The 18,551-nt window shown below is 37.4% G+C and overlaps 2 protein-coding genes and 1 pseudogene across 4 annotated transcripts in view; 2 read left to right on the top strand and 1 right to left on the bottom strand.

The window, feature by feature from the left end:
- The first annotated feature begins 559 nt into the window (after window positions 1–559).
- On the top strand, window positions 560–5,950 carry LOC307174512 (calcium-responsive transcription factor-like; annotated as a pseudogene). The gene is made up of 7 exons (XR_013824108.1): window positions 560–635; window positions 3,826–3,934; window positions 4,014–4,450; window positions 4,505–4,595; window positions 4,785–4,887; window positions 5,500–5,809; window positions 5,913–5,950. The product of XR_013824108.1 is annotated as a calcium-responsive transcription factor-like (transcript).
- Window positions 4,358–10,365, bottom strand: LOC307145076 (uncharacterized protein). Of its 2 annotated transcripts, none has more exons than XR_013818885.1 (2): window positions 9,694–10,365; window positions 4,358–4,428 (listed from the first exon to the last, which is right to left on the bottom strand). XR_013818885.1 is itself a non-coding variant. In XM_079847907.1 (2 exons), the coding sequence occupies exon 1, from the start codon at window positions 10,338–10,340 to the stop codon at window positions 9,747–9,749; it is 594 nt and encodes a 197-aa protein (XP_079704033.1). In that variant the 5' UTR covers window positions 10,341–10,365; the 3' UTR covers window positions 5,723–5,797; window positions 9,698–9,746. The 2 variants fall into 2 exon arrangements, 1 of the variants encoding a protein (XP_079704033.1); XM_079847907.1 differs by lacking the exon at window positions 4,358–4,428 and adding an exon at window positions 5,723–5,797 and having other exon boundaries at window positions 9,698–10,365.
- A 2,568-nt stretch (window positions 10,366–12,933) lies between these two features.
- map4k6 (mitogen-activated protein kinase kinase kinase kinase 6) overlaps window positions 12,934–18,551 on the top strand; it is a 28,366-nt gene continuing 22,748 nt past the window's right edge. The window contains exons 1-5 of the mRNA XM_079846826.1: window positions 12,934–13,224; window positions 15,974–16,031; window positions 17,729–17,819; window positions 17,892–17,956; window positions 18,280–18,335. Of these exons, the coding sequence (XP_079702952.1) occupies window positions 13,132–13,224; window positions 15,974–16,031; window positions 17,729–17,819; window positions 17,892–17,956; window positions 18,280–18,335 (363 nt within the window). The 5' untranslated portion in view covers window positions 12,934–13,131. The remainder of the gene's footprint in view (window positions 13,225–15,973; window positions 16,032–17,728; window positions 17,820–17,891; window positions 17,957–18,279; window positions 18,336–18,551) is intronic.

Below are 18,551 nucleotides of genomic sequence, written 5' to 3' on the forward strand. Positions count from 1 at the left end.
ACGACTGGCACTTTTGTTTTGTTTTACACTTTTACCAAAATGCTTGCATCATTAAATATTAAATAGCAATAAATAAATAAATCTGAACTGCAAAGAATAATTGTAAAATATCAGCTGTCAATGTTTTGTGATCAAACGATTTATTATTTTTGTATTGTGATGTATCAGCAACCTGGCAAAAACTCAAAATCTAAAGAAAAATGCAGATGCACAAGTGCTTCCGTCAGTCATTCCAGCCCCAGAAACTGTAGCAGCCGATCAGAAGCCCTCTACAGTCCCGGAACAAGTGGACAACTTAGTAATACTTGATCAAAACGGACATCCTATTCAGTATAAGCGGGTGGTAACATTGCACTATGATCCATCACCATAAACTACAGGCTATTACTCATACTAGAAGACATGTGTATTACCCATGTACTTGATGGACCAAAATGAACTGTTAAAATGTTAAAATATGAGCTTGACCTTATGTATTCCACCCATTAAGTCATTTTGAACGATATATTTATGACAGTTTTTCCCCACCTCAAAGACAGAAGCATTTTTTCAGGTGATCATGAAAGGGGAGAATGGACAGTTGTACGGTGTCCCATCTGTGTCTATAGGGGGCCCTCAGATGTTACTACCTCACGGTCAGCTGTTGAAAGTAGCAAACTCATCTGGTAATGAATTATGTTTTTTATTATTAAATATATTACAGAGTATTGCTTTTCTAATTATATATACACACTCACTCTCTCACTGGACACTTTATTAGGTACACCTGTTCAACTGCTTGTTAAAGGGATATTTCACTGCTGGAAAGATGAATGTGTATTTAAATTGGATCATTTATGTAGTAGAAATGTGAAATTATTTTAGAATTTTGTGCCTTCTAGAGAAAGAAAAGCCAGAACATGTATTTTTGGCTCATGTGGATGAAAGACAACAACTCCCATAATGCCATTGCTTCGCTGCCCTACAAGGCCACTCCCAAGCCACGCCTACCGGTTACAGAAGGCAGTATCTAAAGAAATGATACAACTAGGCTTAGTTGACTCGAAACTGAAAAGACGCCGTTTTATCGTGAGATCCCAACACCTATGGGCGGGTTGAAAACATGCGGATCTAGCTCTGGCCAAAAAAGTCTCAGATGACGCAAAATTATGATTTTTGCGTCATCTGAGTTTTTTTTCCAGACACACAATACAGAAATCTCTCGTCTCAGGGGGACATGAGGGAGGGAAGCATGGTCTTTCGAAAATACTACCGGGTTTCTACTGATACAAAGCTTAATGCTAATCGGTAAAGTATCCCTTAATATCTAACTCTATCAACTCAATGAATTTAGGCATGTAGACATGGTCACGATCTGGTAAAGTTCAAAATGAGCATCAGAATGGAGAAGAAAGGTGATTTAAGTAACTTTGAACGCGGCGTGGTTGTTGGTGCCGGACGGGCTGGTCTGAGTAATTCAGAAACTACTGATCTACTGGGATTTTCACACACAACCATCTGTAGGGTTTACAGAGAATGGTCAGAAAAAGTAAGAATATCCAGTATATCCAGTGAGCAACATAGAGCAGTTCTATGGGTGAAAATGCCAGAGGTCAGAGGAGAATGACCAGACTGGTTCAAGCTGAAAGAGAGGCAACAGCAACTTAAATACCACTCATTACAACCAAGGTCTGCAGAAGAGCATCTCTGAATGCATGGAATGGTGTGAGGGTATTTTCTTAGCACACTTTGGGTCTCTTAGTACCAAGTGAGCATTGTTTAAATGCCACAGCCTACCTGAGTATTGTTGCTGACCATGTTCATCCCTTTATGACCACAGTGCACCCATCTTCTGATGGATACTTCCTGCAGGATAATGCATAATGTCACAAAGCTCAAATCATCTCAGATCATCAGTTCACTACACTCAAATGTTCTCTAATAAAGTGGCTGGTGAGTGTGTGTGTATGTGTATGCATATATAATAGAGTAGTTAACATCTAATAATGAAGAAATTAAATAGAAGTAATAAAATTAACAGAAAATGAAAAGAATAATGAAGAAAATTGGTTGCTGTCCGGTTCTGCCATTTTTTTCTGTTCTGTTACATAGGAATCTTTGTGGAGAAAAGACAGCAGTCAATCATCACATCCACAAAAGACAATGATGATCATAGTTGATCTGCACTAGCGGCTCAGAATGTCACTGGTATTAAAATTCAGAAAAAATGGTCAGTAAACCTTGTTTGCACATCATTATATCTGTCACGTTCTGTATCTAATCTGAAAGAGGAACTTACCTATTGTGTTTGTTGCTTTTTATTACCTTTTTTTTTTTATTATAAACTACATGCTTTTTTTTTTTTTTACAGCCGATTTGTTTTAAATGTTGAAAATCACTTATTTGAACAGATTTTACAAGTCTTGTGCAAATATGGAGCTGGAAAATATGTACTGGATTAGTAAAAAGCATTCATATGCATATGGAATGGGTTCACAAGCAAACTACCCAATTAAACTCCTGTTCTGGCTCAATGTATCCCTTGCTTGAACAACAAGAAAACTGCTTCAGGCCATGCCCCATTCCTGGAGTTTAAGTGTACCTTAAATTATTGACCGTTTTACTGAAATGTCTTCTCATTTCTTTCAGTTCTCCTGATGTATTTGAGCCCCCAGTGAAGCCATTCCCACCAGGGGCACCAAACTGGGCTCTAAGACTGCGTGGGTGTGAGGTTTGTCCAGTAGAAAATGGATAAATTGAGTTGTTGTTTTTTTGGACAAAACTTTCACTTACAAAAATGTAAATAATAACTTAAAAAAAGTAGTGTAATATGCATGGAAATAGCCTAAATGCATTGTACTTTTTCTATTGTGCGTAGAGCCCTCTGTCAAACAGATCCATTTACAGCAACACATTATCTTAAAGCTGTTTAGTCATGTAGTCTATATGTTATTTTAATGAGTTTTGACTATAATTCAAAATTGGAATTTTAATCGGTCTGTAAATTTGGGGACATCTGAATAATGCTAGTGGTATACTGGCTCACAAAATTAGCAAATGAAACTTTAGCAGATACGATTTGTTTGAAAGAAAGAAATAATTGTATTCAGTAGGATGCATTAAATAAATATAAAATGACAGTGAAGGCATTCATAAAGATTAAGCAGCAACATTTTCAATTCAATTTAAACATATTTGAACAGAAGAATTGAATTGTAATAATATTTCACAATGTTACTGTTTTTACTATATTTTTGATTAAAAAAAGCAGACTTGGTGAGCTTCAGAGACCTATTAAAAAAATCTTACCAACCCCAAACATTTAAAAAGCATTGTATGTGAATTTAAAATTTACAGCGTTGATCTTTTTTGGGGGGGAAACAGACCAAATCATTATGGAATAAATCAATTTAAGAGATAATTGCAACTTTTTATCTCACAGTTATAAACTTGCAATTACGAGAAATAAAGTAAGAATCTTTTAACTTTTATTTTACATTTCTGACATTATATTTCGCAACTGCAAGTTTATATCACACAGTTCTGAGAAAAAAAGTCAGAATTGCGAGATGTAAACTCTCAATTGCATGAAAAAAAGATAATTACCCTAGTCACAATTACCCTTTTTTATTTTATGGCGTAAACAAGCTTCCATACTAATGTGTCCAGATTTTTGTTCAATCAAATTGTTTCTAGAATGAGAATGCTTGCAATAGCAAGTTGCATGTCAAGGCTGGACATGCCTTGTTCTTAAGCCTTGACTGAATGCTGTTGTTGCAGATAATGTAATGGTTTTACAATATGCACACAAAGTCATTTTATCTTGATCTTTAATATGGTTTTAAGGGAGCAGAGCCATTGTGATGGAATTGTGGTCCACGGAGGAAGGGCGTTCAACCTAAAAAAGGGTCAGAGCAAGAAACGAATCAAAACATACTCTACAAAGCCAAGACAGGTATTACACCCAGAACCCTACAGAGAAAGCCCACCTGTACCATGACGTGGACACTGCGCAAACCTGCCTCCACTTCCAGAGCAGATCTGCTTTGCAGAGGAAGAACAAAATGAAGATGAAGAGAAAGAGACAGAGGAGCTGGACAGTGAAGCCATGCAGGATGTCACGATGGAGGATGGGGCGTCCCTACCCTCTCTACTACACCCGCTCCTGGCAGAGAAGATCTGTGAGTTGGTAGCACAAGGTCATAACCAAGTTTACACTGTCCGCAAGCAGCTCAGGTATGACTCAGATGGTTTCAAATCTCCTTTGTTTTATTTGCTGGAACAATATTTACCGTTGCTTTGTGAGAGGTTTGTGGAACATGAGATGTTCAAGTCAGAGGAAGTGCCTGAGAGACACAGTCTGTGTTACTTTCCCACTGTCAATGACATCAAGAACCACATCCATGAGGCTCAGAAAGCTCTTCAGCTGACGGCGGGACCACTGGCTACCTCAGATACAGAAAAAATTTTTGTAAAGCATTAGATTGGTGAGCACAAATATGCCAACCATTTTCTGTAGTAAGCATTTATTTTGATGTTGTTGTCGTTGCAGTGGAAAGCAGAGGCTAATAGCCTGCTTCCAGAGACTTTGACCCTGACTCCTGCTACTGTGGATGGTAAAATACTGTTGAGATATTGTTTGAAATCCGACATACATTATTAAAACAATAATCTTGGAATCATTCAATACAATTTAGAGAGTAGAGGAAAGGTCCTGCCTCAAAAAGAAAGCACATACCTGTAGTCCAAGTATAAGCATTGTTTACCCTGCCACAGAATCTAGTGTACTGCTGTTATATTGGCAGTGTCCCCTCAGAAGGAAGGACTCTTGGAAGAGAGTGACACTCTTTCTCCAGAGGCTGTGCAGCTCTTCAGCTCTCTCACCTCACTGCAGCCCAAGATCTCCAGGTGACCCTGTCCTGAAATGATCATTTTTTATATGGATCTACTCATTTATTAAGTTTTTAATTTCTGAATAAATGTAAAAAGTTTCAGGGTGATCAACTGTTCTGATAGTATAATTGAAGAAACAAAAAAAAACATTAAAATTAAATGCTTGAAAACCTGATTATGTAATCACTTTTTTATACATTTTTGTTTTGAACTTTTTGTTAATGTTCCCATTAACTTATGAAAACTTTATTTCATGGCTTTCAAAACCTCTAGTTTTAAACATTTTTAAAACTTTTGTTGCTTAATGCGAACGTTAAGGGAACATTCAATTTTATAATTTTGCAAACATTATGTGAAGGTTACTTTTGAATGTTCTCTGAACATTCTGAAACAGAAAATGTTAGATAAACATCACAACTAAAATATTTCAGAACTCATTGTTTTTGTGCTAAAGTTTTGAGAACCTTATTTAAAAACATATAACTTTGCACAAATGTTCTATTAACGTTAATGGAAGAATGTTCATAAAAACTTGCCTGGCTTCATTTGTGAGAATGTTCCCTGTTGCCTGGGACAAAGCTGGTTGGCAAACGTATCCTTTAAGAGTGCTCTCCTCTTGTCTGATAGGCCATCCAGATACAGCCTGCCTTGTGTCCAGTTGAAGACACTGCCCAACCTACACCCCCCACCACCACCAGAAGCCCCAGAGCTGTCCAGCCCTGCACCTCCACAGCCTGTTCTGCTGAGTCTGTCCCAGTTCCTCCAGTCAAGTGGCAGTGCTGGTGAAAGCATATCTCTGTGTGACCCCCCCGACCCTGCTCGGCATGAGCCAGTGTGACCTCGGTGACTAATGCCGGAGCTGAAGGTGGCATCACACAGATCTTGTTGGAGGACGGACAGGCCATTCCAGTCCAGATTGTGGACCCTGCAAGCATAGGTAAGTACATGGCACCACAGAAATAAAAAAAAAAAAATCTAAATGTAACCAATTAGAATCATGAAAATAACACATAAACCTGTTGTTTGTTCTTATTGTTCAGCTTTGACTCCCTCAGCAGACGACACTTCAGTTAAATAGGAGAGTGGGAAATCTATGGATGTGTCGGCAGTCAGAAATACAACAACGAGAAAAAAAAACGAATGTCCATTTCTGTGACAACAGCGATTGACGACTGAGCTCTTTGACCAATGGAGGACTGATTCATTGTTTCAAGTACAGTATTATGATAACATGAACTCATGCAATATTGATTTGTATTATTATTTATTTCCATTTCCTATTATTGCTATTTTAATTTATTACAGTGGTGACTGGAGAAAAAAAACTATTTCTCAAAAGTATGAATGAGATCAAAATTAAATATTTAAAGCTAAATGTTTTCTGTTGCATTCTATTCACACAAAAAACTATTTCACAACTTTTTACAAGATCTTATGAGTATTTCTGCAGGTATTTCTACCCTTTGAATAGAAGCCTATTGGACTTTTTAAAGTCCCCCTGTGGTGAAATTCAAGTTTTTAATGTTGTTTATTGTCAGGAATCAGTCAGGCTCATTCACATCCACAACACAAAGATCACACTCACCCGAATACTAATCACCTGCACCTGTCATCAATCCCAGCAATCACTGAGCACTACAAAGGAACACACCTCACCTCCAGTCCCTGTCGAACCTTGAACTAGGAAAGACCCACTAACCTGTTCTCTGTGCATTTCAGACTATTGTTTCCGAACTGTTCCAACAGTACATCCTTGTGATCAGGGCCTGAAATTAACACCCGACCACACGCCAAATGCGGGTGAATTCTGCAATTGGCGGGTAACACTGTCAATCTACCTGCCACATTGGCAGGTAGCCAATGAGAATCGACCCTTCGCGGGGAGTTTGATTGACGGCGATCTGGCCAATCATAATCCGCCGAATCCGCCTTTTTTTTTTGTCGACAAAGCAGTCAGGAGAGTTAAACGTTGGATGATTTGAACTTGAAAAAACGGAGTGTACTGAGTAGACCTACTGACATCTTTCCGCAGTTAAAACTTCATTCCTTCTTATGTTCATTCATGTTTATTTTATGCTATAAATTAACTAGAAAGAAGAGATGATCGGTTCACAAGCAGGCACCACAGCGATCTGTAAAGACACATTACAGAGCCACAAAAACGGTATTGTCTAAATTTCTTTAAAAATGACCAAATTTTAACGTTGATACTTTGTTTAAAATCAAAAGTAACCAGGACTGTCTTGTCTGTCAGCGTGTTGTCAGTGTCCTCCTCTCTGCTGCGCGATGTGTTTTTCATTGCGTGAGATCATGGTTTGGCGTGAGCGCGGTGTAGCTTGTCGGACATAGCAACAGTAACTAAAGCGGCTGGGTCTTTGCGGTTTTTTTTTTTTTTTTTTTTTTTTTTTTTTGCAACTGTTGTTATTTGACATTTAAACGAAGTCAGCCATACGCACCAAACGCGAATATGCGTCTAAATTCGCGCCTGACGCGCTATTCGCGTCCGGTGCGAACGCAACATAACGGTTCCTGAACGCTGTAACTAACAGCTGCCCAGCGATCAACACAGCCGCGTGTGATTTGTTTACATAGCCTACGAGCTGCACTCGGTCTATATCTGTATTCTAAGAGTTATTATTACTTGTATGGATCTCGTTAATAACTTGACAGCACTTAAATGTGTATTCTTACAAGTTAAAGAACAAATGTTTGTGCAGTTCCTTTTTTTTCACCTTTTATGAGGCAAAAAAAAAAAAAAAAAACTGGCTGGTAAAAAGTCACTGTGGCGGGTGGATTTTTAAATCCACCTGCCACAGTGGCTGGTGGTCAAAAAAGTTAACTTCAGGCCCTGCTTGTGATACTTACCTGTGATACTTACCTGTTTAACTCGTCCTGAGATCTCACATTCTCCTTGGTGTCCATGCTCTGTGTTCCTCGGATTGTGTTTCATGCCACATTCAAGTCTGCCGTTATCTACAAGAGAAAAGACGATCATTCATCAATGTTATTCTCACAGTACCTGTTTGTGCATCTGAATTTACCTGCTGTCCAACGAAAGCTTCATTAAAAGTTATTCTGAATCCTTCTAACCTTGTTATCCGAGTGTACATCCTGACATTTATGTCTGTGGTGTTTTTAATATGCTTTAAGACAAACCATGTGCAAATTCATAAGTCAGCAACACTGCTGAGTATTTTCTCCTTAAAACTGCAGTGAAACAAAGACGCGGTTTGAAATCGCTGGTGATTATGATGTCACAAAATACCTTGAAATCAGATCACCATGTGATTGTCAGTGAGTGGATCTCTGAGCTGGTTAATTTGCATATTCATAGAACCGGTATACTAAATGAGGCAAGGGTGTAGAGTTACATTCAAGCTATTTTAAGGCATAACAAATTTTTTTTTTCAAGGACAAAACAGAAGAACAGTAGAAGAAGAACAGTGTCTGTTTATGAAGTTCAGATTACTGTGATAGTGTTTACCTGTGAATAGTAATTTTTGTATTTTAATCATTTACTCTGCTTACCTGTATTTACATGATCCTGTGCCTGAATTTAGAAGAGAATTATTTCATATTTATCATACATATACAAGAATGTAAGAAATTATAATATTAGCATTCCTCTGATTTAATGCTTTTACAAAAATGCTGAAGAAAGAATGCAGCCTTTGCTAATATTAAACTGTTTTACCTTGTTCTGTCCGATCGTTTGCTTCCATTGGTCCATTGATGACTTCCACAAATAGGCTAATCTGTTTTACCTTGTTCTGTCCGATCGGTTGCATCCATTGATACATTGATGACTTCCACAAATAATCTGTTTTACCTTGTTCTGTCCGAACGGTTGCATCCATTGATCCATTGATGACTTCCACAAATAATCAGTTTTTCTTGAATCATGAATTTTCCATTGATCAATTGATGACTTCCACAAATAATCTGTTTTTCTTGAATCATGAATTTTTTTTACATTGATCCATTGATGACTTCCACAAATAATCAGTTTTTCTTGAACCATGAATTTTCCATTGATCCACTGATGACTTCCACAAATAATCAGTTTTTCTTGAATCATGAATTTTCTTCCATTCAGGTACCGCTGATGTTGTTGTCGTTGTAACAAGACAGTGATCTTCTGCCAGGAACATCAGATCAATCTTCTGCTGTCCAGAATCAGGTGGTTTGTCTTCGTCTGGCATCTCAGCTGAGACCTGTCCACTATGGGTGACCCTAGCAGTAGTTGTGAAGTACCAGTGGCGTAGCTCTCAGCATCACTGATGCACACAAGCCCTCACAGCATGTCAAGCTGCAAACCGTGTGAGGGACCCTAACCTTCCCTAACCTAAGCAACCGCATATCAACCAACTAGGCTACTCTAAACATCCTGACAACCACATAGCAATGCACGAAAAACCACTCAGAAGAGTCCAGCAACCGCAACGCAACACGTTAACACAACCGCGCAAAAAACACATAACATAGCCAATGCATGAAAAACCACTCAGAAGAGTCCAGCAACACGCTAACAACCGCGCAAAAGACCTTGGCAAACGCATGTCAACACAGGAAAGTTGAGGAAACCATCCAAAACATCCCAACAACCGTGTAGCAAAACGCTAAAACCACCTAGACCGACCTATGAGCATATCAATGCTTTGACAATCACCAAAAACATCCTGACAACCTCACAACAACAATGTGCAAAACACCTCTAGAAAATAAAACTTAACGTTACTCATAAAACTCTAAATTTACTCTACAAAATAAAACTTACTCATAAAACTATAAACTTGCTCTGTAACTATATACAGTATTTACATACAGGTCCCGCTGTGTGATACTCCGGGCTCCATGTGACAGTGATGACAGACTCAGTGTCTGGGCTTCTTTCTTCGGGGTTCCTTAGGCAGGGGCTCTTCACTGATGTCCACGTCGATTCGAGGAGGGAAGCTTCTGCTGGTTGTGGAGAAGCTCTCGGTGATCCGGACACGTCCATCGGGATGCTCCGTCTCCTCCAGTGAAGGGCGGTTGAGTGCCTCCCACAGCCGCTGCTTGATCTTCCGTCCAAGTTTAAGGCTGTAGGGACGCTGCCGACCACTGGGCGTCTTCATCATGGGCTCCACCACAGAGCGGTAGATGTCCTGGTAGGCCTCTACGCTGTAGCCGTGGATGGAGACAGGCTCATCCTGCTGAGGCACGTCCACTGAAGAGACTGAGACTGCTGGACGGATGGCTGGACGGATGTCAGGAAGGACAGCAGCGTTCTTCAAGTAGCGTTCTTCCAAACCCGTGGGTCTTCGAGCTTTGCCAGAGATGCAGCTGTAAGTGTGATCTGACCTGACCAACTTAACAGCTGCCAGCTGTGGAAGCTCACAAGGGTCCGGACTGGAAGAGACGCCCTCCTCCACCAATCCCCTCAGGCGTGTGGGAAGAGCCCTGGTTCTTCGTGACCGACGCTGCTCCATGATAATGAATCAAGAAGTACTTCAAATCACTAAGACTTACCAAATTGTAGAGTTGTAAAGAGCTTGCAGCAAGTGCGTTCAGGCTTCAAGGCTTCAGAAACAGTTGTGTTGATTTTTAATCTACTGGACTGACATTGAATGTTTAGGATCATTTAAATGTAAACATGTGAAAAAATGTATTTAAATACAAATAAAAAAAAATACTGTGTGAAATAATGTATTTAAATACAAATACAGTATTTTGTATTTTGAAAATACACAAAATACATATAAATTGGCCATCCAGTGCAGGGATAGGTCACAGTGAATGAAGAAACTACATAGGCCTACTGACTTTTCATTCCTAACCACATTTCTTTCTTTCTTTCTTTCTTTCTTTCTTTCTTTCTTTCTTTCTTTCTTTCTTTCTTTCTTTCTTTCTTTCTTTCTTTCTTTCAAACACATTTGACAAACTAGTTGATAAAAATCAACCATTCTTTCTTTTATTCTTTCATGTTAACTGAAGTGAATAATGCACTATATTAACTTTAATCAACAAGTAGAATTGATCATGACATTCTCACCTTATAAAAAAAAGAAAAAATCGCTGATTTATTTATTTGTTGAGCTAGTAAATGTCTGAACTAGTTGATGCACAAAATCAGTACCCTGATAAAGAGGTTGACTGGCAAAAAGCATTTTGAAAATACAAAAATACTCATCTTAAATGTATTTAAATACAAATTACATTTAATTTTTTCCAAAGGCTTTAAAATACAAAATACTATACATGTATCTAAAATACTGCCCATCCCTGTGTATGTATACATATATATATATATATATATATATATATATATATATATATATATATATATATATATTACTCATATTTGTGTGTATAGTGGTGTTTGTTAAGGCCAGCATCACTGTTAGGAACTGAGTTCATGAATGAATCTGTGTGTTGAAATTCATCTTTAAAGTGAACATACCATTCTTGCATTGACTTTTCTTGTTCTTTTTCTAGCCTGGTAAATGTCCAGTAGCTGACCAAATAAAACAAAATATCTGCTCAAATTATAAAATTAATTCGGTTTTTAACCTGTGTCTTGATTTTGTAATTGCGACACCAAGGGCGAAAAGAAACTTAAAGTTTCTTTCTAGAAACACTGAGCAGCTGAAAAGAAGAAAGCAAAGACACATTGTAGGTTACACTTAGATTTATGTAGTGATCGTCAATCATTACTGCCGTTTGATTTTTCTCCTATGACAAAAGAAAATGAACAAATAATTTTGATTTATTTTAAAGCGTGTAAGTATATGCTTTGTTTATTGTGTTATGTTTGCGAACTTGCAAATCAATAGATATTTATTGTCTGCATCCACTAATATCATTGGCTAGTTAAATAATATAATAATTTTATAATATCTAGGCTGCAACTAATGATAATCCATTAATCTGTTGATTATTCCTTCACATAATCTGATAAAAGGCTGATATTTTTCTATATTTTTTACAGAAAAATGTGTATTCCACATCTAGCTCTAAGCACTGAAAGCTTTTAAAGCAAACAGAATATGTATGTATGTAAGTACAGTATGTGTTTTTATATGTGGTGCTGCATGAAGAAAATTGTCATCATCATCATCTGCCATTCAATCATGATGTTAAGTTAAAAAAAAAAAAATCTATTTCTAAAGTTTTCTATTTTCACTATGTTTATTACCTCATGAAGACTAATCTGGATTTTGATGTTTGCCCATTGTCTTTCACTAACAGATATTTTGGGTCTTTTGATTTTTCACACTGCTATTCATAATTAAATGACCTGCTTGTCTTTTTAATCCACTAGCTGTTGTGTAACTCAAGGTCTGTGCTGTGATCTTTCACACCAATATACTTTTATTCTACTATAGTGTCAATTGCCTAATTGAACTACATTATGAGAATACACCTGAACAAATCTCTCATCTTGATAAAAAGACAAACAGTAGAGGGCGCTGCTCACTCAATGCCAGTGGCTCTCTCAACTTCTGCAACTCCTTCCTTCTATGACTGATTTCACCAAGTGCAACATGTTCATGCATCAACATCTTTGTTGTCAACGTTTTTCTCTGGTTTAAAAAAAAAGTGTGCGGGAGTAATTAGTCAACTCAGAGTATGTTCACGGTGAACTCACTAAATATTCTCAACAGAGCGACGATTCAACATGAAATCACATTCTGTACCGGACGAAGACGAGGTTGAATAGACTCGTTTTCAATTCTAGTAGGCTGCATAGTTTGTAGCCTACATGGGGAACAGGACTGTAAAATAAAGTGCTACCAAAAATTATGTCATCATTTACTCTGCCTCACGTTGTTCCAAAACTATGTTTTTTTTTTCCTTCTTATGCTGAACACGACGGTATTTTGAAGAATATGTGATAGCCTATACAATGAGTACAAATACAATCTCACAAAAAACATGAACACTATGTAAAAAATGAAGTGAAGTGACTCATGTGCATTTTTTTTTCTAAATTAATTTAAAGCAGATCAGAATGATCCATATTGTTTCATTTGGTTTATTATAATAACCTGTTCAAAAGCAGGCGTTCTGCGCCACTGTTGCGCTCTTGTGAACGCGTCTTGTGTGAACGCCCCCTGTCTTCAGCGCGCAGACAGACAGAGAGATGCGTTTGTCATCGCTGCCATGATCACTCTAGTGCACTTGTTACGCGGATGTTGAGGAAGTGGTGGTTGTGGCGTTTGGATGAGTATCATCCGCTGATTCAGTACCGTGAGAAAACGACTCCAATGCCGCGCTGCTATGGACGCGATCGGCGTATCGCACACGGATCCGCTCGATGACTATGAGCTGATACACCGCATAGGCAGCGGGACATATGGAGATGTGTTCAAGGTAGGACAAAAGTGTCTTAGAAAAACGATTTCCGTAAACATTTCGTGCAAATAAGGCTTGTGTTTGTGCCTATATGATGCAAAAATACAACAACCAAAATTTCTTTCTTTCTTTCTTTCTTTCTTTCTTTCTTTCTTTCTTTCTTTCTTTCTTTCTTTCTTTCTTTCTTTCTTTCTTTCTCATTACAGCAATGGCTAATATGTCAAGTTACCGCAGATTTCCCAGCTAACAAAAATATGTTCTAAGAACGTTTTGCTAACGTTCCCATTGAGTTATGAAAACGTTATGGGATGTTCTTTGAACATTTCATTAGTAACATTTAAAAAAATAAGACAAACGTCCATCTAATCTCTTCAGAAAAAAACGTACCACGAACACATACATAATGCATGTTTTTGTGCAAGTTTTAAGAACTAATTATTAAGACCAGATAACTTTGAACAAACATTCTCGTTACTGGAAGAACGTTTGCTCATAACTTTGAACCATAAGTTTAGAACGTGCTGGGTTAGATGTAGCATGGCATTTTGGCTAAACTATGTTAACCATGGTAAAAGGGATGAGTTTTTCAATCATGTCTTGCTGCAAAATCTCAATTTTGCATTTAAAAGACGTCTAATAGCCGTCCAAACATAACCCTGACGTCTAGGCTAAAACAAGGCAAATTAATAGACGTCTAACCATAGCACAAGAATAGATAGTCATCAATTAGATAATGTGTCAAAGAAATTAAACCAAACACCTTGTAATCACTGTTGACTTTGCTTACATGATGAAATATCACACATTTCGCAAGTTATTTTGGCAAAAAACGAAATGTTACCAAATTCAAGGTTATTTTGTCTAGAAGTGGGTTACTCATAGCCGGACAATATCGGGTCTACAGTTAACATAGACGGTGAAATGACAGCTATGCTGGCTGGTCTGTGTTTAGGGACGTGGTAACTGATTTGTTGCTGGTCCAAGATGGTCTATCAGCAAATTTACTCTTATGTTCCAAAACACTTTCTAGCTGGACAATCTGCTGTTAGTCTCATGAGACAGATACCACATATGTTGATTGTGCTTTCAAACTGGAAAATGATAACTGTAATATATTATGCATGTGCATTAAAGGGATAGTTCATCCAAAAATGAAGTATTTGTCATCATTTACTCACCCTCAATGAGTTTCTTTCTTCTGCTGAACACAAAAGATATTTTGAAGAATGTCGGTAACCAAACAGTTTTTGGACCCCATTGACTTCCATAGTGACTTCCATTTTTCATACTATGGAGGTCAGTGGGGTCCAAAAACTGTTTGATTACCTTCAAAATATCTTCTTTTGTGTTCAACAGAAGAAAGAAATTCAGCTTTGGAACAGCTTGAAGATGAGTAGCCTAAATTATAACATCATTTTCATTTCTAGGTGAACTATCCCCTTTAATGTGTTGAAGGAACTAGTATTAACTACCAATTTAACAGTACGAGTGATGTGTGTACTAAGTGTCTGACCATGTTACACACTTTCACACTTCATTGACTTTGATGTTCAGCAACGCCCATGTGGCTCTGGCATGTTTAAACACCATAAAAAAACATGCAATTCTGCATGCACTGTGGATCGCTTACTCTTGTGAGAGTACACCATACTGAACTTGAATTTTCCCTGAAAATGAAATGTTTTCCATTCTATGCATTGAACTGGTTATGGTGGCATAGGGTGCAACAGAAATAACAGGCAGTGAAAAACATTTTCTTTTTGCATATGAGGAAGCAAGTAGTGAAAAAATGTGCAAACTCTTTATGCACGTTTTGCCATGCTAAATTGTTCAGTGACCTTGTGCCCCATTTGGGTGGAATTGAGTGTCCATTTATATGCCTGAACAAACATGAATCATGGCCTTGATAACGGAGAAAGTGACATTACAGGATGTGATCGAGTTCAGCAGGAAAGAAAACAGGAAATGAGCGCTGCTACTTTTTTTCATCTCTACTTCACCTTTCCAGTGTCTGCTGATCCACTATTGGCTGCTGGTTACCATGGTTACAGGCAGACAGCTTCATTTCTCAGTCTTGCGTAGACCACACCGGCACATTATGTTCCTTACAAAACGTATGATGGTTTTCAGTGGTGGCAGATGTTTTGACTTGCTGTTGTCGCATTTTTTAAAGGGATAGTTCACTCAAAAATTTAAATTCTGCCATCATATACTCACCCTCATGTTGTTCCCAACCTGTATTAGTTTCTTTATTCTGCTGAACACAAAAGAAGATATTTTGAAGAATGTTGGTAACCAAACAGTTTTTGGACCCCATTTACTTTCATAGTATTTTAATTTTTTTTCTCCTTCTATGGAAGTCAATGGGGTCCATCAACTGTCTGTTTCTTGTGATATAGTGAATGAGACAATCACATTTATTTCATGTTAAAATATAAGGCCTTTAAAAGCTGGAACTGATACCCAGTCAAATGCCAAAGAGGTAGTGTGTATTTGCGAATGTATTAAAATACCTTCGGTACTTTGTGCACTGGCTTTTTATGATCCACTGCAACCACAAAAAAATTATGTGGAGCTTGAAAGTGACATGACACAACAGTTGTTGTGATGGCTTGACACAAGCGACCTTACAAAAAAACAGGAGGAAATTCCTCTTATTCTGACTGATGCAAAGGTTTGATGTCAACATGCATTGCTTATGTGTAGAAGCACAATGACATTAAACTCATCTGCATAAAGCACCAACTTTGTTTCTTTGTCCTTATAGGCCCGTAGCATTAAGACTTCAGTCATCGCAGCTATTAAAGTGGTCAAACTGGACCCTGGTAGGTCATAAACTTTATTTGCATTGTATTGATATAGTGATGTTTACTATTGTTTGGCCTTTTCAGTAGATGTGGATGATATTTGAGTGGTCAATCTAATGTAAATAAATGTAACAAAAGTCTAGGCAACAAAATTCTAGGCAATTATTTAGTCAAAATTTGTTCGAACGTATTTTAAAATGGGAAAATTTCCTTTTTCTAAACCCTTTTTTAAACTCCAGTTTAGCAACTGTTGACATTTGCATTTTTTTCTAATGTAAGTCTATGGAATTTCCGTATGTTTAAATAGTTTTAAACTATCCACTATTTATTTCATGTACCCCTTGACAATTTAAAGGGATAGTTCACCCAAAAATCCATATTGTAAGTAATCTACGGAGCCCCTAAGGGGACGTGGTGGTGAAAAATAATGAGTCAATGCTTTTGCGTTCTGTAATATAACACAAAACATTTCAGAGAGAACGCAAAATCATTGCCAAATAATTTTTCCTCCCATCTCATATTTCTTTCTTCACCATTTCCCTTTAGTGGCTCCGTAGCAATCCATATCCATTACAAAGTTCTTATGAACTTTTCAAAGCAGGAAACATTTTAATGACTATTAGCTCTTCAGGTTTCCCAGTTTGGGAAACCCTGCACTACAGAAATGACTCAAAAATACAGTAAAACGTTGTTGCCAGTTCCCTTATCATAGTTACACATTGATTCAGGTCGTTGTAGTGTCACTAATACCACTGTGAAAGCATTGTAGAAATGTTAGAAACAGTTGACTGTTAAAAGAATTTGCCAGATAAAGGTTTTTTGCAATGTCGCACATAATTGTAAAACACATATTGAACATTTTCGTTCTATTTTTATCCCTTTATGAGCAAGTTTCACCAAAATTCATGTATCATGGAAATTCTGTTCTGAGTGACCTAAAGTTAAAGGGGCGGGGCTTAACAAATGGTCAATTAAAGGGATAGTTCACCCAAAAAAAATAATTCTGTCATTGATTACTCACCCTATGTCCGTAAGATTTCCATTCATCTTCAGAACACAAGTGAAGATATTTTTTATGAAATCTGAAAGCTTTCTGTCCCTCCATTGACAGCTACGCGACTACTACTTTCAAGGCCCAGTTGCCTAAGTTTTTTTCCCTTTCTGGGGCTTGAAAGTGGTAGTTGCGTAGCTGTCAATGGAGGGACAGAAAGCTCTTAAGATTTCATCAAAAATATCTTCATTTGTTTTCCGAAGATGAACGAAAGTCTTGCGGGTTTGGAACGACAAGAGGGTGAGTAATTACTGACAGAATTTACATTTTTGGGTGGACTGACCCTTTTTTAAGTCAAGTAAAATCTCAGATATCTGTTAATCGCCACCTACAGTTATTGTCCAACACTTATTATCTTAACATTAAATATTACATTCATTCTTTGTTGTTTTTTGTTTTGAGCTTCCGAACTGAAGATATCCGCATCAACGCATTAACACATATTCAGATTTCAAAACTGAACAGGATTAGAAAGGAAAGAAGCTGCAACTTAATATATCTTTAGAGACCCATGTATTATGGTTGTAAATTCAATTTGAACTGAATTACTCACTGCAGCATCTGAATTTCAGATCAATCTTTTAATCCTGGTAAATCCCACACATGATAGCAAAGCAGAATCATACAAGATTACAGACAAGTCCTCTTTTTCTTTTTCTGTCAGGTGATGATATTTCAAGCATTCAACATGAGATAACCATGATGAAGGATTGCACTCACAAAAACATTGTCGCCTATTTCGGCAGCTACCTCAGGTTAGTCCCGCAGGAAACTAACAAATAGGAAACTGAAGTAAATCTAATAATGAACTTCTTCATATTCCATAGAAATAACAAGTTATGGATCTGCATGGAATTCTGTGGAGGAGGATCATTGCAGGACATTTACCATGGTACAGTTCAAAGATTGACATCTATCTAATGTGATACATGAATGCATATATTTCCAATTACTGTACATAGATGTTCTAGGACATTATTAGCACTGCAAATAGTTTGATGATCGATTAATCTATCAATGATTTTTTTATCTTAAATGATTGGATACAAAAAGCTGAAGTGGTTATGTTAAATGGTTTCAAAACCAAGCTTTGCTATATGTTGTTTCCGTATTTGTATGAAGGCTCATTCCGTTTGCAGTGGTTTCTGTTGTTATTTATATTGCCTGAAAGAGGATTAATTTATCAGTCTGAATAAAGTCATTGTGTTTCTGCAGTCACTGGTCCTCTGAAAGAGAGACAGATTGCTTATGTGAGCAGAGAGACACTTCAGGTGAGTACACTTTCAAGTTTTTCATCACTTTAGGTTCATGGCGCAATAGGAAGGAACTTTAAACTTATGTACAGTATATGTTTTTAGTGATCTGTCTTGGCATTAGGTTGTTTGTGGTTGTCTTTTCACACTCTGTTGCATTTCACACCTTTCTTAACTATTTTAATCCACTTTTAACCCTGCATCAAGCAATGTTTCAAACTTTTAACACTGCAG

The sequence above is a fragment of the Squalius cephalus genome (assembly GCF_949319135.1).
Source record: "Squalius cephalus genome assembly, chromosome: 17".
NCBI lineage: Eukaryota > Metazoa > Chordata > Actinopteri > Cypriniformes > Leuciscidae > Squalius > Squalius cephalus.